This window comes from Urocitellus parryii, chromosome 11 (assembly GCF_045843805.1).
Source record: "Urocitellus parryii isolate mUroPar1 chromosome 11, mUroPar1.hap1, whole genome shotgun sequence".
Classification (NCBI taxonomy): Eukaryota; Metazoa; Chordata; class Mammalia; order Rodentia; family Sciuridae; genus Urocitellus; species Urocitellus parryii.
Genome location: NC_135541.1, coordinates 125505661 through 125528226, shown reverse-complemented (window position 1 = coordinate 125528226; position 22566 = coordinate 125505661). Strand labels below are relative to the sequence as shown.

Sequence of the window (22566 nt, the reverse complement as noted above, 5' to 3'; positions counted from 1 at the left end):
TAGATTCACCAAAAATAGAGAAGTTGAGAAACTGGAGGAAAACCAAGAGTATTTTCCACCAAAGGCAAATGAAGAAGACATTCCAAGAATGCCGATGAGAAGAAATCTGAAAATTGGCTGTGGGATTTATCCACCGAGGTCCATGATGGTGGACCACGCCTGTTTCCAGGCGGAGCTGAGGGTAAGGGTCTCATCATAGCTAGTTCAAGGAAAAACGGCAGATTCAAAGACGTGGAGAAAGAGTCAGACGGGATTTCCACAGCATACCTGTAGCTAAGGGGAATAACTGGTAAGAGGAGAAAACTGACGATGAGAAGAGGGGTGATCACAGGAGGGGTGCAGGGGTGGCTCATCCTGCCTTGGGCCCAGTCCTCCTGACTGTGGGGCTCTCCCAGGGAAACAGACACACCACCCACCAGTGGGGAGGGGGGCTCCTGCAGGTGGAGGGGGGGAGCTGTGGCGAGGCCCTGACCACCTGACTGACAGACTCAGGGACACAGGGGACAGGAAGCGGGGACGCACTCCTGGTCGGCCCCTGGGTGGGTGGCGAAGGAGAGGTGTGGGAGGAGAGGAGTCTGAAGGGGGAGCAGGACAAGGAGAAGAACAGAACCCAGGTCCCAAATCAACCCATTTCTACAGGGTCATCATGTCTGGCCTGGGTCACAAGCACAAGCTTAGAAACGAAGCCACAAATTAGACAAAACCCTTGGTCTCCACATTATGCCCTTTTTTCTTTCAGAAAGCGGCCTCACCAGAGGGGGGGAGGAAACACACCAAGTGGAGGCGTGGTATGAAGACATTTTATTCAGACATCAACTGGTCCGAGTCGGTCACTCCTCACTCCCCACGGCCTGTGCCTGGGAGCAGAGGGCGTGATATTTCTCTGGGCTTAAGGTGTAGGCTGACATGGCCTTCAAGAACTGGTCCAGCGGGCAGAGTCTGTCGGGGCAACCTCTTGGCACCTGCTCCTGTGGAAGAGACGTGGCTCAGCAGCCCCCAGGGCCAGGCCCTTCTGCTGCCTTTGGGGAGCCCCGCCATCTGAGAGGCTCTGGCCCCGCGGCACACACACGTAACACTCAGAAGGCCCCATACCCAGTCACAGCCAGAACACTCCACTACAGCCCGCTTACAAAGGCCACTCGAGAAAGGTCATTGAGCTGACTGAGAGGACACAGTCAAGTGACATCACTGAGCTGGAGAAGCCAAAGGTCTCATCCCTGGGAGAGCTTTGGTCCCTTTTCTCAGCATCGATGTCGACAGGCCGTTAGCAAGTCAAGGGTGCTGGCAGTGCCCGCGACCTCCCAAAGACCCAGCCGTGCATGTTCAAGAGGCTCCCGGTCAGGAGGCTGCGTCCCGACAGTCTCTTGGGAGAAGAGCAGGAGCGGCTCTGTTCCTGGAACGAGTCTGCAGACCAGGATCAGGACCACGTCCCACCACAGGCCAAGATCTGCTCTAGCCCTGGGCACAGCTGTGAGTCGCCCACGGGGTGCAGGGAGCTGAGGGCACCCAGGGAGACTCCACGGGGCCTGGTGCTGACCCAGCCAGGGGCACTGGGGAGGGCCCGGCCACCACTCGGTCCCAGCTGCGAGGTCTCACCTCCCCGTTGTAATAGAGCTGCACAAACCACTCCTTCGATGGCTGGTGCTGGTAGAGTTCCACGGTCAGGTCGGCAGCAAACGGGGGCCACTTGTGGTCAAAAATCCCCAGGGTCATTAAGAGAGGGATGAGGGTCACATCGTGAGTTGCATAGAGGTGTAGCTTTCTGAAAGAAGGAAACAGTTCCCTGTCATGTCTACTTCACAACTCGGGAGGCCCAGGGGTCCAGGTCCTATGAAAGTGGCTACAGAAGCTCATTTTAAGGACCTTATGGACATCACATCTCTGTTGGTGGAGTCACGCTGTTCAAGCTGAATCTACCAGGCCCGTACCTCTGGTCGGACTTCTGAAATACCGCGGGCTTCACACTGCTGCCTGTCTCCCTGGAGTAAGGAACACACTGGCCTCAGAAACCAGGTGACATCTAGCTCAGCTGCACTGAAACAGGAGGGGGACCACAGTCCACGCCTCTTGTCACCAGGGGAGGTCCCACTGGGATCACTCTCCTGGCCTCCTCCTGGTGAGTCTTAAGGAAGGAACTGAGCTGGTGTGGTTAGACCCTCGTGGGATCCTGCCAGGCCGCAGGGAGGGTCTTCCCACTCTCGCCACACGGCGGTCAGTGAGAGCCTCTGCTCCTGGCTGGGAAAGCCTGCAGTTAGGGACTGAGCTCATTTCACCCTAGTCTCCCAGTGGCCATTCAACCTACTTCTGACTGACGCAGTGTCATCTCCTGGGGTGGGCTGGGGATCTTGTTTACTGACCCCAATGCAGAAGCCTAGCACTAGATCCTGTAGTGTTCTACAGACACAAGGAGAGAGCATCAAGCAGCTCAGAGTTAGGGATCACGTTCAAGGGAGCCTGTCACATGCTCCTCCAGAGCCAAGGGGCACAGTTAGGGATCACGTTCAAGGGAGCCTGTCACATGCTCCTCCAGAGCCAAGGGGCACACAGAGTTAGGGATCTTGTTGAAATGTAGATTCTGCTCAGCAGGTCAGGCCTGAATACCTGACAAGCTCCTGGGTGATGATGAAGCTCTGACTGCAGATCACACTTTGATCGGCAGACGCCTAGGACACACAGCACTCCAGACCTGTGGTCCTGACCTGGGTGCCAGGCCCTGCAAAAGTGGAAGCTCATGGGTCATTTCCAACTTTCTAAAATGCCTGTGGATATCACTCCTTCTTAGCCGTTCAAACTACATCTATTACACAATTATATTTTAAACTATTAAAGTACCAAATTGGGGCTGGGGTTGTAGCTAGGTGGAAGAGCGCTTGCCTAGGGTGTGTGAGGCCCTGGGTTTGATCCTTAGCACCACATAGAAATAAATAAATAAAGGTGTTGTGTCCATCTATAACTAAAAATAAACAAATAAAATAAAATTCCAAATCAGTGTGATATAAACATGTCTGTTGAAAGACAAACAGTTAAAAAAATGGGAAAATGAATTTAGGGCTCTTTTTGGCTAAACTAAAAATTTCAAAACCCAGTCAGAAGGATCTAGCAGGAAGAAGGTGGAAAAGGCTGTGAGCCTCGCTGGACACCTCCCTGCAGCTGCGGACGGCCTGGGGGTGGCCCCTCTGGGGAACTGCCTCCGGCTGCTCTCGGCAGAGTGGGGCTGCTGTGCTAGTACCTCCTCTGGCTGGGCGGAGTGGCAGGGTCCACCGCGGTCAGCAGGCTGCTCTCCAGGATGTGCAGGAAGGGGCCCACTGCCATCTGAAGGCCTTCCCTAGGAAGAGCAGAAGCAGGTCAGACACCGGCACCCAGTCAGCACTCAGGGGACGCAGGCTGGCCCTGCCCTGTAGGGCCTCAGGAGCCCAACTGGATGGGCCAAGAAAAAGACAAGCAGAGCAGGAGGGACAGCAGGCGGGAGGACAAATGGTGCCACCTGCAGCTGGGGGTCCCTGTGGACAAAGACTGCCACAACTGAAGCTGGGTGCAGAGCGCTAGGAGCACAGCTGAGACGGGAGGGCTGGGGAGGGGCAGTGGTGACGGGGTCCATCATGGGGAAGGAGGCCGTGAAGAGCAGAAGAGCCACACGGAGAAGGACGGATGACGGCTTCCAGGCATTCCAGAGGGCCTGGAGGAGTGGGCGCGAGGGAGCCACCTCCCAAGTGTGTTCCTGCTGTCAGCTCTCTCCTGTTGTGCTTGAGGCCAGAGGGACACTTCTTATTCACGTCTATCAGTTGACTTAGTCCCAGGGCGGGCTCTGCAGCTCCACCGTCTTCATTCTGTGGCTTATTACCTCACAGTCCTCGGGCAGCTACTGACGGGCACACCACATCCTCTCCCAGCTGTGAGCACAGCAGGAGGAGGGGCTGGCAAGCGCTGTGTGCCTCTCTGTTTTTACCAAGGAGAAAACACCACCTCCTCTCCTCCAACTCCCAGAACCCCACCGCTGACGGAGGGGACCAGGGAGTCCCGTGACCATCCCTACTCATGGAGACTTCACAATCAAGAAACGACGGAGCAGCGGATGGAGAGAGGTGACCAACACTGTGGTGACAGGCACCTCCAGGAGAACGTGGACAGGCCAAGCCAAGCTGGACTGGAAGTTGTGACCATTTGTCCCTGAAGACACATCGGTTCTGAAACCAGGGCCAAGGGAACAGAAAGGACAGTGGACAAGGAGAGACTAACGAAGGTTCGGCCCCATCAGACCTGCCTGCTGTTCTGTTAATAAAGTCGACTGGGGGCCGGGCTGGGGCTCAGTGGCAGAGCGCTTGCCTGGCACGTGAGGCACTGGGTTCCATCCTCAGCACCACGTAAAAATAAAATAAAGGCAGTGTGTCCATCTACTAGAAAAAGCATTTCTTAAAAAAAGTCTACTGGAACCTAAGTGTGCCCCTTCTGTTACATGTCACCACAGCTGCTTCCCGCTGTAAGGGTGAGAAATGGCTGGGTGGCGGGACAGCACAGTCATTAACATGCCTATGGACAGTGAGTGATAGTTTGAGGTAGCAGCATCGCTTCATGAAAAAAGAGGAGGCTGGCAAGTTCCAGGGAGGGGCGGCCAAGTGAGTGGCTTGGCTGGAACCTTCTGGATGCCCGAGGCTGGCGCACGAGTGGACGTGTGACTCAGGGTGAACGCAGGCAGCATCTTCACACCACAGAGAACACTCGACCTTTGGGTTTTGAGGGTTTTGAGGGTTGGCTTGTTTCACTTAGCACGACAGTCTCAAGATGTATCCACTGGCAAACGTCAAAAAGCCATTCTGCTCTATGGTGAGTGACACTGTGTTGAGAATGAGTCACACTCCATGTTTGTGTAAGTACATCAAAATATACTGTCATGTCAAACAAGAAATAGCAGGTCGGTGCGGTCAGGGCCTCTGAGGCCGCACACTGGGCAAACCCTTGGAATGCCAGCTGCCCCGTCTTCCTGAGGACCCTCCTCCGCTGCCCACTCCCCCACGAAGCCACTTATTCTGAGGATAAGCCGAATGCTCTTATTCTAACAGAAAAAAGAGGCTTCTGACATTTGTAAGAGGGCAGCCTTTCCTCTTGGTGGCCAAGAAGCAGCCTTCTACCAACAGCATCCCACCAGCAGGAAGAGAAAGAGCAGACGCAGGCCTGTCCGTCAGAGGGCGGTCCGAGTCCTGGCTCTGCCACGCACCAGCTCAGCTCAGGCAGGGCTGCCGACACTCAGCCCCAGCTTCCTCCCCCACCTGACGGTGAGAAGATGACACTCGTATGTAAAGTGTCAATGAGGAAGAAAGTGAGAAATACATTCTTCCATCAGCTTCCACACCTCCCACTAAATCTTTGGAACCTTGGAACACAGGAAAAAGGGAGTGTCTGAGACACTCAGCAGGTGGGGCTCTGTATTCTTTGTAACCAGGTGGAGGCCCCAGGTCACCAGCCCGGATCCGAAGCGTCAGGACCTGGGAAGGCCGCAGTGAGCAGGGCTGTCTCCCAGGCCACGGTGGTGCCAGCAGACGGTGTGAGCAGGCCTGAAGGGCCCCCTTCCCACACACTCGGAGGTCCGACCAAGGTGACTCTGCGCCAGCAGCTGCAGAGGCCACTCACCTGTCTTCCAGCTGTAGGACGTACAAGGCCGTGTCCACGGCCCTCTGCTCAACCACCTGGGCGAATCTCTGCAGAGTGGGGCAGCTCGAGAGGCTGTGTGCCTGCAAGGAGCACAGGCAGCATTTCAGATCACGGCTTCTGCCCCCAGCCTGGCAGCTGCTCGGCTCCCGCGGAGGCTGCAAGGACCTGTCTTCTGGGAAGGGGCTGAACAGCTCAAAAAGCCCTGCCCCCAAGTCCTTCCAAAGCCATGCCCTCCTGGAGGGCTGAAGAGCCGGCATCGAAAACGTTTTCCTCCATTTCTGATGGCTCCCATCCACTCCACGTTTTTTTTTTTTAATTTTATTTTTTAAATTTAAAAAAGAAACAAACACCAAGGCAAGGGATTCACAACTTTCCACTTGCCTTTCATTTTCCCTAAAATGCTTTCTGAAGATTTGCCATACAGATGCTCTACGGGAGCTCTCGCCTAAGACCTCAGCCCACTGCACCTGAGCACAGGTGCGTCTGTGCCTCTGCGGCATGAGGTCATTTTCACAAGAGAAGGAAGGAGGCTCCTACGCTGCCACGGTGTCCGACTTCTGAATCTAGAGAGATAATTCCCACGTGTGATTTTCTTTATGTATTCATTACACAAAAGAGATCCTATGGCTAGATTAGTTGGAGAAAAACAGACTTAAAGATTAACTGGGGGCGGGGGAAAAAAATTAACTGGAGGCCAGGCCGCAGTGGCGCACTCCTATAATCCCAGCAGCTCAGGAGGCTGAGACAGGAGGATCGTGAGTTCAAAGCCAGCCTCAGCAATGGGAGGCACTAAGCAACTCAGTGAGACTGTATTTCTAAATAAGATATAGAAAATAGGGCTGGGGATGTGACTCAGAGTTCAAGTGTCCCTCAGTTCAATCCCCGGTAATTCCCCCACCCTGAAAAACAAAAGATTAACCAGAGTTGTTTTTTTTTTTCTTTTTCTTTTTTTTTTTTTTTTTGTGTGTGTATGTGTGTGTGTGGTGCTAGGGACTGAACCCAGGGCAGCAGGGCCTTGTGCATGAGAGGCAAGCACTCTACCAAAGGAGCTCTAGCTCTAGCCCCAGAGTTCTTTACTATGGCCTTCTCAGATTTTTACTATGATGATATGCATATACTCTTCAAAAAAGGTAGAATAAATAAGGACCCAAAAGTTTTAGATCTTAGCAGATACTGACTGAATGTAAAAATTGAGCACCCTGGGCTGGGGTTGTGGCTCAGCGCGTCTAGCATGCGCAGGGACGTGGGTTCAATCTTCAGCCCCACATAAAAATAAATAAATAAAATAGATGTGTTATTAAAAAAAATTGAGCACCCCTCCCTACCCAGAATCCTCCCTACTCATCACCCACTCGACCCCTACTCTCCCAAACATACACACACACACACACACACCCCAGGTATTCTAAACAAGTTTCAAAAAACTAATCTAGAGCTGGATGTCTGCATTCCTGACTGCTCTAGAGCTGGATGTCCATACTCCTGACTGATCTAGAGCAGGATGTCTGCACTCCTGACTGATCTAGAGCTGGATATCTGTACTCCTAACTGATCTAGAGTCGGATGTCTATACCCCTGACTGATCTAGAGCTGGATGTCTATATTCCTGACTGATCTAGAGCTGGATGTCTATATCCCTGACTGATCTAGGGTTGGATGTCCGTACTCCTGACTGATCTAGAGCCAGATGTCAGTACCCCTAACTGATTTAGAGCTGGATGTCTGTACTCCTAACTGATCTAGAGCTGGATAGCTATACTCCTGACTGACCTAGGGTTGGATGTCTGTGCTCCTGGCTGATCTAGAGCTGGATGTCTACACTCCTGGCTGATCTAGAGCGGGATGTCTGCACTCCTGGCTGATCTAGAGCAGGATGTCTATATTCCTGGCTGATCTAGAGCGGGATGTCTGCACTCCTGGCTGATCTAGAGCAGGATGTCTGCACTCCTGACTGATCTAGAGCAGGATGTCTATATTCCTGGCTGATCTAGAGCGGGATGTCTGCACTCCTGGCTGATCTAGAGCAGGATGTCTGCACTCCTGGCTGATCTAGAGCTGGATGTCTATATTCCTGACTGATCTAGAGCGGGATGTCTGCACTCCTGGCTGATCTAGAGCAGGATGTCTATATTCCTGGCTGATCTAGAGCAGGATGTCTATATTCCTGACTGATCTAGAGCGGGATGTCTGCACTCCTGGCTGATCTAGAGCTGGATGTCTATATTCCTGACTGATCTAGAGCGGGATGTCTGCACTCCTGGCTGATCTAGAGCAGGATGTCTGCACTCCTGGCTGATCTAGAGCTGGATGTCTATATTCCTGACTGATCTAGAGCGGGATGTCTGCACTCCTGGCTGATCTAGAGCAGGATGTCTATATTCCTGGCTGATCTAGAGCAGGATGTCTATATTCCTGGCTGATCTAGAGCGGGATGTCTGCACTCCTGGCTGATCTAGAGCGGGATGTCTGCACTCCTGGCTGATCTAGAGCAGGATGTCTATATTCCTGGCTGATCTAGAGCGGGATGTCTGCACTCCTGGCTGATCTAGAGCGGGATGTCTGCACTCCTGACTGATCTAGAGCAGGATGTCTATATTCCTGGCTGATCTAGAGCGGGATGTCTACACTCCTGGCTGATCTAGAGCGGGATGTCTGCACTCCTGACTGATCTAGAGCTGGATGTCTATATTCCTGACTGATCTAGAGCGGGATGTCTGCACTCCTGGCTGATCTAGAGCAGGATGTCTGCACTCCTGGCTGATCTAGAGCTGGATGTCTATATTCCTGGCTGATCTAGAGCGGGATGTCTGCACTCCTGGCTGATCTAGAGCGGGATGTCTGCACTCCTGACTGATCTAGAGCAGGATGTCTATATTCCTGGCTGATCTAGAGCGGGATGTCTGCACTCCTGGCTGATCTAGAGCAGGATGTCTGCACTCCTGGCTGATCTAGAGCTGGATGTCTATATTCCTGGCTGATCTAGAGCGGGATGTCTGCACTCCTGGCTGATCTAGAGCGGGATGTCTGCACTCCTGACTGATCTAGAGCAGGATGTCTATATTCCTGGCTGATCTAGAGCGGGATGTCTGCACTCCTGGCTGATCTAGAGCAGGATGTCTGCACTCCTGGCTGATCTAGAGCTGGATGTCTATATTCCTGGCTGATCTAGAGCGGGATGTCTGCACTCCTGGCTGATCTAGAGCAGGATGTCTGCACTCCTGGCTGATCTAGAGCTGGATGTCTATATTCCTGACTGATCTAGAGCGGGATGTCTGCACTCCTGGCTGATCTAGAGCAGGATGTCTGCACTCCTGGCTGATCTAGAGCTGGATGTCTATATTCCTGACTGATCTAGAGCGGGATGTCTGCACTCCTGGCTGATCTAGAGCAGGATGTCTATATTCCTGGCTGATCTAGAGCAGGATGTCTATATTCCTGGCTGATCTAGAGCGGGATGTCTGCACTCCTGGCTGATCTAGAGCGGGATGTCTACACTCCTGGCTGATCTAGAGCGGGATGTCTGCACTCCTGGCTGATCTAGAGCTGGATGTCTGCACTCCTGACTGATCTAGAGCAGGATGTCTATATTCCTGGCTGATCTAGAGCGGGATGTCTACACTCCTGGCTGATCTAGAGCGGGATGTCTGCACTCCTGACTGATCTAGAGCAGGATGTCTATATTCCTGGCTGATCTAGAGCGGGATGTCTGCACTCCTGGCTGATCTAGAGCAGGATGTCTGCACTCCTGGCTGATCTAGAGCTGGATGTCTATATTCCTGACTGATCTAGAGCGGGATGTCTGCACTCCTGGCTGATCTAGAGCAGGATGTCTATATTCCTGGCTGATCTAGAGCAGGATGACTATATTCCTGGCTGATCTAGAGCAGGATGTCTATATTCCTGGCTGATCTAGAGCAGGATGTCTGCACTCCTGGCTGATCTAGAGCAGGATGTCTATATTCCTGGCTGATCTAGAGCGGGATGTCTGCACTCCTGGCTGATCTAGAGCAGGATGTCTGCACTCCTGACTGATCTAGAGCAGGATGTCTATATTCCTGGCTGATCTAGAGCGGGATGTCTACACTCCTGGCTGATCTAGAGCGGGATGTCTGCACTCCTGACTGATCTAGAGCAGGATGTCTATATTCCTGGCTGATCTAGAGCGGGATGTCTGCACTCCTGGCTGATCTAGAGCAGGATGTCTGCACTCCTGGCTGATCTAGAGCTGGATGTCTATATTCCTGACTGATCTAGAGCGGGATGTCTGCACTCCTGGCTGATCTAGAGCAGGATGTCTATATTCCTGGCTGATCTAGAGCAGGATGTCTATATTCCTGACTGATCTAGAGCGGGATGTCTGCACTCCTGGCTGATCTAGAGCTGGATGTCTATATTCCTGACTGATCTAGAGCGGGATGTCTGCACTCCTGGCTGATCTAGAGCAGGATGTCTGCACTCCTGGCTGATCTAGAGCTGGATGTCTATATTCCTGACTGATCTAGAGCGGGATGTCTGCACTCCTGGCTGATCTAGAGCTGGATGTCTATATTCCTGGCTGATCTAGAGCGGGATGTCTGCACTCCTGGCTGATCTAGAGCAGGATGTCTATATTCCTGGCTGATCTAGAGCAGGATGTCTATATTCCTGACTGATCTAGAGCGGGATGTCTGCACTCCTGGCTGATCTAGAGCAGGATGTCTGCACTCCTGGCTGATCTAGAGCTGGATGTCTATATTCCTGACTGATCTAGAGCGGGATGTCTGCACTCCTGGCTGATCTAGAGCAGGATGTCTGCACCCCTAACTGATCTAGAGCGGGATGTCTGCACTCCTGACTGATCTAGAGCGGGATGTCTGCACTCCTGGCTGATCTAGAGCAGGATGTCTATATTCCTGGCTGATCTAGAGCGGGATGTCTGCACTCCTGGCTGATCTAGAGCTGGATGTCTGCACTCCTGGCTGATCTAGAGCTGGATGTCTATATTCCTGACTGATCTAGAGCAGGATGTCTACACCCCTAACTGATCTAGAGCTGGATGTCTGCACCCCTAACTGATCTAGAGCGGGATGTCTGCACTCCTGACTGATCTAGAGCGGGATGTCTGCACTCCTGGCTGATCTAGAGCAGGATGTCTATATTCCTGGCTGATCTAGAGCGGGATGTCTGCACTCCTGGCTGATCTAGAGCAGGATGTCTGCACTCCTGGCTGATCTAGAGCAGGATGTCTATATTCCTGGCTGATCTAGAGCAGGATGTCTATATTCCTGGCTGATCTAGAGCAGGATGTCTATATTCCTGGCTGATCTAGAGCGGGATGTCTGCACTCCTGGCTGATCTAGAGCAGGATGTCTATATTCCTGGCTGATCTAGAGCGGGATGTCTGCACTCCTGGCTGATCTAGAGCAGGATGTCTGCACTCCTGGCTGATCTAGAGCTGGATGTCTATATTCCTGACTGATCTAGAGCAGGATGTCTACACCCCTAACTGATCTAGAGCTGGATGTCTGCACCCCTAACTGATCTAGAGCTGGATGTCTGCACCCCTAACTGATCTAGAGCTGGATGTCTGCACTCCTACCTGGGTGAGGAGTCCATGACTATTCCTGTCCCCTCCTCATTGCGCCCTCTCCCTCAGCCCCCACATCCACTCCACCCGTAAGCCTCATCACAGTGGCCTGCACACCAGAGGGCCTCCATCCACTTCTCCCCACCTAGTTCCAAATCAGGAGCCTGTTCATCCAAGTGCCTGCCCCATGGTCACCAAACCCCAAGGTTCAGGGAAAAGTGTCATCCCACCTGTTCAGCAGCCACATTGTCTAAGAGAATGAAGAAGTCCACTTCGACGCTACTGTCGAGGCCCATCCCTTCCTTCACCTCTTTCAAATCCTTTGAGATCTGTGGCTGGGAAGTAGCAGCCTCCTTCCGGCCTCTGCCAAAGCAATTTTAAAAATATTTTTACATCATCTTTATGTTGTACAGCAATCGACAGTTTACTGAATGTGTGTTGCTCAACCTTTTGAGGTCCCCTTCAACCCTCACAAACACCCAGTGGAGCTCGCTGCATCATTCCCATTTCACAGATGAGGAAACTAAGATCCCACGAAGTCAAGTGATTGATACAAGTCAGCAAGGGTCAGACTTTCCAAGTCCTACTTGTCGTGCCCAGCACCATGCACAACCCAGGTCTGCCTGGAGACAGCACTCTCTCTTCTATGAACACATCTCATATCGCCTTGGTGCAGCTCAGCATGGCTGAGGACTAACAGGGTCATCCGCCCTAACCAACGGACCTGCGTGGCGGCACACCAGCAGGGACGGGGAGGGCAGTCTGTCTTCTTGGGCCAGTACACCTGGATTCGCAGGCTGATGACCGGCTCACTCACTACCTTATCCACCCACTCCAGAGACCGAGTGTAAAGTCCGAATGGGGAAAAGGCCTGTTCACGACTACACCACCCAGACTCCCTGCACCTCCGCTGCGAGCCTGCGGCCACGAGCAAGAGCTCCTGCACTCCCTGGGCAGTGGCAGCGGGAGGCAGCCATGAGGGTGGGCCTGGGCAAAGCCTCAGGGCAGGCAGGTCTGCCAGCCACGGTGGGGAGGGGCGCCCTCCACTAGGCCCTTACCTGGTCCTCGTCTTCAGGTTCTGGCAGCTTTGGTAGTTGGGGTACAACACTTCCGAGTCTGCCTCAGCAGTGTGGATGACGACAGGTCCTGGGAGGAACGGGTGCACAGGCAGGAAGAGACTTCACTGGGTTCTTCCCCAAGCCCCACTTCCTCCTCCTCCTCTCTGTTCACCACAGAGCTGGAGCACCAGGTCTCCTTAAGGAGAGCAAAGGCCCCAGCGCACATCGGCCCTGCAGAGCGTTCCCACGGCCCCAGCATCACAGAAAGCAGGCAGCAGCCTTGTTCTGTCCAGCACAGGCCCTCCAATGGCCATGAACAGACCAGAGGGGAATGAACCGCCCAGTCCCACCTCAGGCGTTCTGAGGAACACCCTTGAGGGTCTAGAGTTGAGTGACTGTTCCTGAGTGAAGCATTCTCCTTGATTTTCTTACCCCACACCCCCGTCTCATCCCAACACTCCCTGCCTTCAAGCCCTGCCAGCAACTAAGCATCCTAAGGAAGAATGGGCTGTCCCTAATTTGATCAGAACTAGGTTATTTTCTTCCCAAAGTTCAATCTCATAGGCCAATATGGCGACTTATCACAGTCTGAGAAAGGTGGCCACAAAGCCATGAATCTCCACAGGCTGGGGTCCTGCCCAAAATAAAAGCCAGCCTTCTGGAAGAGTTGCTAGGAACCAAAGATCAGACCAGAGTTCCCATACCTAGCTGCTGCTCAGAGGTCACTAGCTCTTGTCCCCTCTGGCAACACCTGGAGGTTTCCTAACGCCCTGCCAGAGGCGCAGAGCCCTGTGGAGGTTCTCTTTTCCCACAGCCCAGGCCCAAGGGCAAAAGGAACACCTCCCACCAGCAGCAACCTGGAATTCACTGCCGTCAGTCCACACAGCAAGTAGGTGGCCCGAGTCCCGAGGATCAGAACCCCAGGTTTTAAAGTAGCCATGGTAACGTTACTAGAATCTGAGAATCCAAACACACTTCGTTGGTCTCGACAGAAGGAAACCCCACTGAAGGTCTGTCGGGCAGGTCCTGAGTCCCTAACTAACCCACAGGGCTGCCTTGGGAAGCCACTCTCTTTCTTTAGGGCTCATCTGCAATCCCAGGGGTGGAACCCTATCAGTGATCTCGGGAACCTCGCCACCACTATGTCCAACAGCAACAGTGCTGATATCTGCAAGGTGGTGGTTCAAAGCAGAGTCTATCTGCATGTCCCATGCCCCCTCCTTTCCTCTAGTCCCTATGACCTCTCTGAAGAATCCTGGGCTTCTGCATGTACAAAAACACAAAAAATGATCTACATGCACATATCCTTGGATAAGTAGCTGAACCTAAAGGTGACAGCATGGATTTTGATACCAGACTGTTTGAATTCCACCAATACCATTCACCGTTTAGTGTGCCTGGGCAGGTCATTTAGCCCCTCTTAGTTCTCTTATTTGTAAAATGGAAAATGGTACCTTCCTCACAGGGTTATAAAAGACTTACACAATATATGCAAAGTCCTTAGAATGCTGTTTGGTATATACCAAGTCTTTAGTGCTGGGATTTTAAAAACTGATAATAATCTAGCATAACACGGACGACACTACAGAGTATTCCACCTGGAGTCTGCTGCTGTATCGGCACCTTGGAACTACAGTTGACAGTAAAAAGACACTCTAAATAGACACTCAGATACAAACTGAGCCAAGGACTGGCCAAATGGGGCCGGCCAGCCGCCTCTAGCTGCCTCCCAGCCTGTGTCTCCACAATTCTCACGGAGCTCCCTGGGGCTTCTCGAAGGTTTCCCTCCTAAAGCCAGACCCCGTGTCGCACCACTTCCATTCACTGTGGCACCTTCTGAGGTTCTTTGGCTCATTCAACTCCCTTGATGCTGGGGAGAGCACAGAAGTAGCTCTAACAGGAGTCAAACTGAAGTCCCCATCTCTCCGAGTCCCATGCATACAACCGCTACCCAGGAAGCCACACAAGAGGCGTGTAAGGACCCACTGAATTCCCTGCTGGAACCCTGGGGCATCGGCAATTTGTGACCCTCCTTTGTCACGCTTCTGGTGTTTCCAGGAAGAGGGCATTTGCCCTTTTGAAGCTGGGCCAGTGAGGACTTCAGATCAGGCCCTGTGGGTGGTTCTTAAGCTCGCGGGCTCTCCAGGAGGGAGGGAGACCGTTCTGTTTGCCTTCTGTGGGCTACACACGTCTGTGCTTAGCAGCCAACTGCAGCAAGAAACCAGCCGCAGCACCCAACCCAGCTAGGGATTAGGCAGGCTCCTCTGGCCTGAAGTTCCTATTCTGTTACATATTTTTAAAAGTTCGATGAATGTTTTGTTTCTATTTGAGATACTGCTAAAGAAGCTAAAGAAAAGAACAATAACCTTTGCCTTATGGCACCATTTACTATTTTAATTCTGATGAGCTAATGACAATCTGAAACGCAGACCAGGGATTCAAGTAAGTCTGAATCAATAACAAATGATAAAATGCAGCCACCTGTTCTGGGGGGTGGGGGGTCAGGGATGCAACTCAGGGGCACTCCACCACTGAGCCACCACCCAGCCCTACTCTGTATTTCGTTTAGAGACAGGTCTCACTGGGTTGCTTAGGGCTTTGCTAAATTGCTGAGGCTGGCTTTGAACTTGTGATCCTCCTGCCTCAGCCCCCCTCCCCCAGACACTGGGATTACAGGACTGTGCCACCGTGTCCAGCCAAAAATGCAGTCTCCTTTGATGGCCAAAGACCCTAGATATATGGGATCCATGAGGGAAAAAAATGCAGTCCTTGGCAGTAAAAAGTTGGGGAATTTCTGACTGCAGCCATACACAGGTTTATCGTAAGAAACGCAGCTAATGCTTGGGTCCTACTGTGAATCAGCACTCTTCTGCCCTCCTCTCTCTTAGCAGATCACTACTGTCCCCGGGATGCAGACAGCACGGCCCTGGGCAGCCTGTGCAGACGCCTGGGAGGAGAGGCCAGAGGAGGAGGCACACTGGAGCCACTGACGCACCGCCACTCCTGACAGGTCAGGCTGGAGCGGACAGCACGTGGCAGGGCAGCAAGGACCCTGAGGACAGGCACACTCCCGGCCACATGTGCAGAAGAGAGATGGGGAAACGGACAGAGAGGGACTTTGGGAGGCTGCTCCTCAAGGGCCAGGGGCTGGCTTGTAGACCCCATAGACAGACCTTCTTTCTGACGTTGGAAAAGCCCAGCCAGCAAACATCGAGTGGACTCCAGATTCCGAAGCATGTTGGTGGAGCGAACACTGGAAAAAACAGAAAGGCAGAGACACCCCCGGAAGGAAGGCTGAGTCACACACTGACCACGAGCAGCTGCAGTCTCCAGACACCCAGGGCCCTGAGGTCAGGAAGAGGCTTCGCCGCTCTGTGGGATGGCTGCCCCCAGAGGACCCACAGGCCAATGAACGCGACCTCCAGTCAGGAGGTCTCAGGACAACTGCATCAGACCACTCTCCCCCAAACCTCTCTGGGGAAAGCAGGAGCCCCTGGGGTGTCTGACCCCTCGCACGCCAGACCTCACTCAGTGCAACACATCCTCTTCTAATGACTCACAAGACCTCCTGAGGGTCGAAAGTTGGCGAAAGGAAGGGGACGTCTTCGACATAGTTCTTCCTCAGCCTCTCTCCCAGGGCAAACATCTGCTGCATGCCCACCTTGGTCAGCTGCCCAGCCAACATGCCCCCCTGCAGTGGGGAAGAAAGAGACTCAGACACCTGCCAGGCTGATCTCACCCAGAGACCCACTGAAACTCGCAGTGGCCCAGAGCAGGACGCAGTGCTCACCTTCAAGGTAGTCCTGCTGTACTGAGAGTCGTAAGGAGAATGTGGTTTCGGGCCACCACCTAGATCGGTGACGGTGTAATCAAACTGAGTTTGGGGTGGGACCTCTAATAGCTGGGGGTTCCACTCTACCTGTTGTGATCATAAAAAACAAGATATGTTTTTTAAGTTTCTTGAAACTCACAGCATTAACATCTGGTGTTCCCATGGAACATTAGGCAGAATCACTCCGACATTAGGCTACAGACCTTCCCGTGCGAGGAAAAGGGAGAAACTTTAGCTCCACTTACAGGGAGAAACGACCGATTTAGGATTCCAGGTGTTCTTGGCCCAGGTCCTATGAATGCTGCACTAATACTGTCAGGGGCTACTTTGGCCCTGAGCCCAGGCTGAAGGGGAGAGATGGCCAGTGCCTGGCGGCAGGTGCTTGGCGAGTGCACGATGAGCATGGCCTTAGTGACCATGCCTGGGAGATCTCCAGGGAACCTCTCTGTAGTTTCCATGCCTGGACCCCCACGTAGCACACCACACATGCTAGTGTCCCTTGTTATTAGTTCCTGCTATCCAATTTCTGAAATAAACAGCTGCCACCAGGAAGCCTTGGCTGCTCCCCACCTCCCTTTATTCCCTGCAGTCTGGCACTTGCTCCCAGACATCCCAAGTGGCCACAATCCCCAGCTCCAGCTGTCCGTGACTCTCGCAGCCAGGAGTGCACCTCCACACAACCTCAGCTGTCCTTTCCAGTGCTACCACACCCTCCCAGGCCCAGGACTCCAACTAGTGACTCCCTGCCACACACCACCCCTGCAGCCCTGCTGGCCAGAACAAAGTCGCTCTGGATGCTCCTGCTGTGACCGCAGGACACAGTAAACCTTACTGCCTCCTCCTCCCTTTTTTCACAGTTAACCCTTGCTCCTTCTCCTCAGTTCTGAGCCTGGCTTGCGGTTAGCATGGCCCACCCTCTTCTCAGCACCCCCTCAGGACGTCTTCCCTGCCCTACACACTACCTCTCCAGCCCCACAACTGTTTCCTTCGGCGCCATCTTCATACCTCCTAGTTTTTCCAACGTGATGTTCCTAGAATTTTCTTTCCTGTCATCTGAGAAGACTCAACAAGCCTGACCATGGCTCTGAACTTCTATAGCAAAACTGGTGGCTCTCTGGTAACCTTTACTTACTGTTCTAGGAGAGTCCCTTTACTGGTCTGTCCTGTTCAGGAGACTTAGCTTCCTGAGAACAGAGACTCAGTCATCTATTGACCTTTATATTCTGAAATCCTAAGAAGGGCGTAGCACACCATACATGCAATTAATAACTCTGATCATCTGCCAGATCCTGTGGAAGATATCAAGCTTGAGACAATTTGGCTCTGTCTTTCCCTGATTTTCAGATTAATAGAGGAAGCAAACTCTGAATCTAAATGACATAATAAAAGGGAATATGTGCTATAAGAAACCAGATGAAGTCCATTGTAGTTCAAGGTAAAACAGACATTCTCTTCTGGTTGAGGATTCAGGGAATATTTCACAGAACAGATCATATGTGAAATGAACAGAATTTAGACAAGCAACAACTGGGACTTGGGAGTAAGAAGCAGGTAAGAAGAAATGGTGGCATTCAGAATTCCAAAAATAGCTAGAAAATTGGAGCAAAGAGGAGATACTAAAGAATGTGTATACAAAGAAGTAGTCTAGTTTGTCTCAAACTGGGAATGGTTTTCAAGCCTTTTAATTAGCAAATGCCAAGTAAAGCTGAATATTCAATTTGTACATGTAAATGTAAAAACTGAAGTTTCTCCAGCTGCAGGAGGAATAAGAACCCGGAGCCCCAGGCAGCCAGCCCCGGGCCCACAGCTCCAGAGTAGTTCAAAAGTCACGGGTATCATCACTATTGGCCTGGGAAGACCAAGGCAGGAAAGTCAAGTTTATGATGTCTACCATAGTCTACATGAGTACTGTTGGTCACCTCTTCACTGCTATGACTAAAAGGCCTAAAAAGAACAATTTAGAGAAGGAAAGGTTTATTTGGGACTCACAGGTGCAGAGGTTCAGTCCATGATCGGTTGGCTCCATTCCTCTGGCCCAAGGTGAGGCAGACCAGGGTGGTGGAAGGGTGTGGTGGAGCAAAGCTGCTCAGTGCTGGCAGCCAAGAAGCAGAGAAGACAAGGCACCAGAGATAGAATGCAAACCCCAAAGCATGCTGCTAGTGACCTACTGCCTCACCTGCCAGTCAGCACCCAGCACAGCAGCCCCCACCCCCGAATTGCCCATCCATGCAACGGACTGATCCACTGATCATCTCACCATGCTCACAATACAATTATTTTACCTCTGAATATTCCTGCCTTGTCTCACCCATGAGATTTCAGGAGATACCTCAGTCCAAACAATAAAAGGATCCAAGATTTCACCTAAGGCAGCAAGAACAGAGGAGGTAAATGTGAGACATCTGAATTAGTAGGTAAAGTTCTATTTTGTGGCTGGGTTGGCAGTAACTAAGGAAAACGAAAGGAAAACTACTCCTTTGATTTTGAGCCTGTGTACCTAATGTGGAAAGGTAGAGGAGGTGCTCCTGACTAACACAAAGACAAAGAAAGCAGGAGACTGTGCTCACTTTGGTCACTTAAGTTTGAGTGAAGTCCTCTGTGCTCCGAGAACTCTTGGCATACCCCCGCCATTGAAATGTTCTCTCTCTCTCCATCACGACACTGAAAACTGACATGAAATTACCCTGCTCCAGGTCAGAGACCTAAGTCCACAGGCCATCGAGCTTCACTGAGAAAGCCCTCTGCTAGCCGCCTTTGTGGCTCCCAAGAGACAAGTCCTGCATTGCAGGTCACCCCAAGTCTAGAGCCCACGCTTTCAGAGGATCGACATGAACGACTCGTGGTTTCACATACAGTATCCACCCCACATACACACTCTCATCCTCTTTCCTCTTCTTAACTTAATGATAAAGACTGACTTGATAATCCTCCTCATATTTATACCCCATCTCCAAAAGCAATACCTAAAATCTAGTGAGACAACCAAGTCCAAGTCGGTAGGAGACAAACCAAATAAGCATAGGGGCAAAAACAGATGCAGTAATAGGTTACCAAAAATGCATCTATCAAAACCCATACACCTGTCATAGGTGGACTGCAAGTTTGTCACTAAGCTTTCTGGCTTTTATAGAAAAGGAGAAATTTGATCAGCTAGGCAAGTTTAAAGATAAAAGCAAGCAAACTGTTCAGGAGAAGTCCACCATATCTAATGCTAACAGACAGATTCCTCCCAAGGGTCCTCATAAAGAGGAGAGAGTAATATAATGAACATCTTTTCAGTAGTCACAGCAATGAGTTCTGTGGGATTGTTTCTCCCAATTCCCTCAACACAGAACGAGAACATCTCACCAAAGCACATTTCAGTGAAGGCGATTCTATACTGGGAGGGATATGCTAAATTCCAAGCAAGAGAAAAAATTTTGCAAACAAAAAACTTCCAGGTATAGATTTTTAAATAAAACAACAGTTTTAAACCTGGGTCATACACTGGCATCAGCAGGACATTTTCTAAAAAGTTACTGATGCCTGAGCCCGATTCTGAACCTCCCTGGGGGGCAGGCCCTTTACTTCATAATGATGTAGAGTCCAGACAATTCTAAAGTTTCACCAGAGAAGATCTTACAATGTCTGGACACTTGGGCCAATTAAATCAGGATTCTGGGAGGAAGACCCAGGCATCAGTACTTTTAAATATCCCCACTTGGGCTGGAGATGTGGCTCAAGCGGTAGCACGCTCGCCTGGCATGCGGGCGGCCCGGGTTCGATCCTCAGCGCCACATACAAACAAAGATGTTGTGTATGCCGAAAAAAAATAAAAATAAAAAAAATAAATAAATAAATATCCCCACTTGAGTTCAATATCCTGCTAAGGTAAAGAACCATCACTATAGAAAGATGGATGTACTGGCCTGGCACATTCTTCACGTGCTGCGTCCTGAATGCCACCTTTCTCAGCAGAGCTCTGGCTAGGAATCAAGTAACAAGACATTATGCTTCCCAGCTAATCTATCTTGTCAAATAAAAACCAAAATACCTTAACAATGAAGCTAGGGCAGGGTGAACTGTCTTTTATAAAAACAGAAGAACCTGCCTGGTGGTCATCCTGCCACTGTCTGCAGGGGAACTAGGAAAACCTAAAGTGAGAGTCAACTCTATTCTTTTGAAAGTATATTTGGATCTACTGTAATGATCAGGAAAACAGCTAATTATGTTCCATAATTTTATTTCCAAGGCACATACTTTTATCAAGATAGGCTAAACAAACAGTTATTTAAGCCCTAAAAAAACCTCTCATATTTTAAACAAGACTACTTTCTAAGGATTTGTAAAATAACTGAAATGACTTGTCACATGTGTTTATCTATAAACCAATCAAAAATCAGTAAACACATACCAAAAGAAATTTTAGTTTTTGAACGGCTGCGACATGGTCCCACCTGAATATAATTAATGTCAGAACCAGGAAGATAGAAAATCCCAATCATCTGTCTATTAAATGGGATATTGAAAAGAAAACCTGAGCCAGGCCTTCCAGAAGCAAGTTATAGAGGGCTGACGACATTCACTTGAAAGAGGGTGGTTTCCACCCCTGGCTTTTAGGCACATATTTTATTCTAGATAACCAAACAGTTTTGAAGCATCTACCTACAGTCTGCAGGTATGATCTGGTAGGAGAGGTACTGTGTCTTCTCTTATTGCAAAATGAGGCCATGGACTATGATGTTCCGCATTTTGCAGTTAGAGAGAGATGATGGAGGAAGCTGGTGTGCTAAGCAATAAGGACCCCCTCTTCCAGAAAGGCATAAGACACCCATCACACACCCACTGGCTCAGGAGAAATCTCTAAAAGAAACAATCTTTTTACAGGGCTTTGGGGAATACATGCACTGTACATACGAGGCCCAGGTCTAGACAGTCAAGCTTTATTCTTTGCTACCACTGATAACCTGTCTTTAACATGAAAAAAAAAAAGTGTGTGTGTGTGTGTGTGTGTATTCCTATCAATTACTTCCCAGCCCTCTGTAACAAGAATAAATGGGGAAAAGTGGGGGTAGAGGTTGCCCAAGAGATGGGTCATGTGTTTACAAAATGATAAAGAAACTTTGATGATCTGATGGGAAAAAAGCCAGGTAAGGGACTGAATAAAGACCAAAGCATCAACAAATGAGAAATTCCAGTACCAGACAGAAAGTAGGGTAGCCACGGAAAGGCTAACTAGAAACCCACATATGTTAAGCGCCTGCTCAAATATATTTGAGAGTACCTTAGAGATTTGCTTTTAACTGAGGCCTGCTTTGAAAACTGGGTTGTAGCGCACAGTGTGAAGAGTCCAACGCTCTCGGTTTTCTCTAGAAAAGCAACCATGACCAGGAAGATGGACAACCTGTTGGATTCGCTCCAACTGCAACCTCAGCGTCGCACACTAGGCATTCCACAATTACTTGTGGGACTTGGGGACCTGCGTACAGAGGCTAACCATAAAAAACATGGAATTACTTGTGCTCTAAGGCTATTTAGTCGTCGTTAACCGGCAGAGTTCAAAGCACCTATCCCCAAACCGACCACCAGCCCTTCCACTAACTACAGGTCTAGAAGTCTGAAACCAGAGAGCCGGGACACAGCCACTGTCACCACGTCTTCCTGCGACCTCCCACCGCCTCCAGCCAACCCTCCAGAGGGGTCCTGGAACCTGTCCCGTTAGGCAGGTCCCTGTGGTCCCCGACAGCACCCAGGAGGCCGGCCCTGGCGCGCCGCTGACCGCTGGCCAAAGGGCCCCCAGGCGAGTCCCAGGCTCCCCCGGAGGAGCAGCGGCGCCGCAGCTGGGGGCGACCCTGGAGGCCTGGGGCGCGGCCCGGAGGGCCGTCGGGAGGCGCGGGGAGCGGCTCACCTGGTCCGCGCCGGGCAGCTGCCGCAGCGGGCTCCGCGCGCCGTGCCGGAACACCACCTGCACCTGCTTCAGCTCCAGGTGGCCGCGCGCCTCGGGGCGCAGCTCGCCCGGGGCCGCCCGCCGCGCGCGCAGACAGCAGGCCAGCGCGGCCAGCGCGCCCGCCGGGGCCCACAGCCGCGCGCCCAGGGCGCGGGCCGCCATGGGGCCGCCCCGAGCGCGCGGGGACCGCGGGTGAACACTCCGGCCCACCGACGGCCGCGCCTCGCCCTCGCCCTCGAGTCCTCAAGCCCGCTTTCCAGTCGGGTCCCTGCGCTCCCGAAGGACAGGCCCCACAGACGGCGGCGGACGCCCCACAGAGGGCCGGCTCCAGCGGCCACAGCTCCCAGCCCTCCCGCGCCCGGCCGTCTCTGCCGGCCCCGCAGAGGAGCGCGGGAAGTGGAGTCCCCAGGCGCGCTCGGCCCCCGGGAACTACAACTCCCACAAGGCCGCGCGCCGGGACTCGGCTGGGCGGGGCGGCGGGAACCCGCGTGGGCAGGCCTGGGCGTGGGGGAGGCGGCGGGAACCCGCGTGGGCAGGC

The 22566-nt window shown here is 51.9% G+C and overlaps 1 protein-coding gene across 1 annotated transcript; it reads right to left on the bottom strand.

The window, feature by feature from the left end:
* Positions 1-797: 797 nt before the first annotated feature.
* On the bottom strand, positions 798-22190 carry Acp6 (acid phosphatase 6, lysophosphatidic). The gene is made up of 10 exons (XM_026382489.2): positions 21990-22190; positions 16061-16189; positions 15831-15961; positions 15444-15523; positions 12271-12358; positions 11443-11575; positions 5626-5726; positions 3230-3325; positions 1597-1762; positions 798-968 (listed from the first exon to the last, which is right to left on the bottom strand). Exons 1-10 carry the CDS (start codon positions 22188-22190, stop codon positions 831-833), a joined length of 1263 nt encoding a protein of 420 aa, XP_026238274.2. The 3' UTR covers positions 798-830.
* Between the last annotated feature and the right edge of the window lie 376 nt (positions 22191-22566).

Coding starts and splice junctions, on each gene's coding strand:
- Acp6 (XM_026382489.2), bottom strand. CDS start 22,190: ATGGCGGCCCGCGCCCTGGGCGCGCGGCTGTGGGCCCCGGCGGGCGCG. Junction 12,359..15,443: donor TTTCCAACGTCAGAAAGAAG/GTCTGTCTATGG, acceptor CGTTCCTCCCAG/GACCTGTCGTCATCCACACT. Junction 1,763..3,229: donor ACTCCGCCCAGCCAGAGGAG/GTACTAGCACAG, acceptor TCCTTCTTTCAG/AAAGCTACACCTCTATGCAA.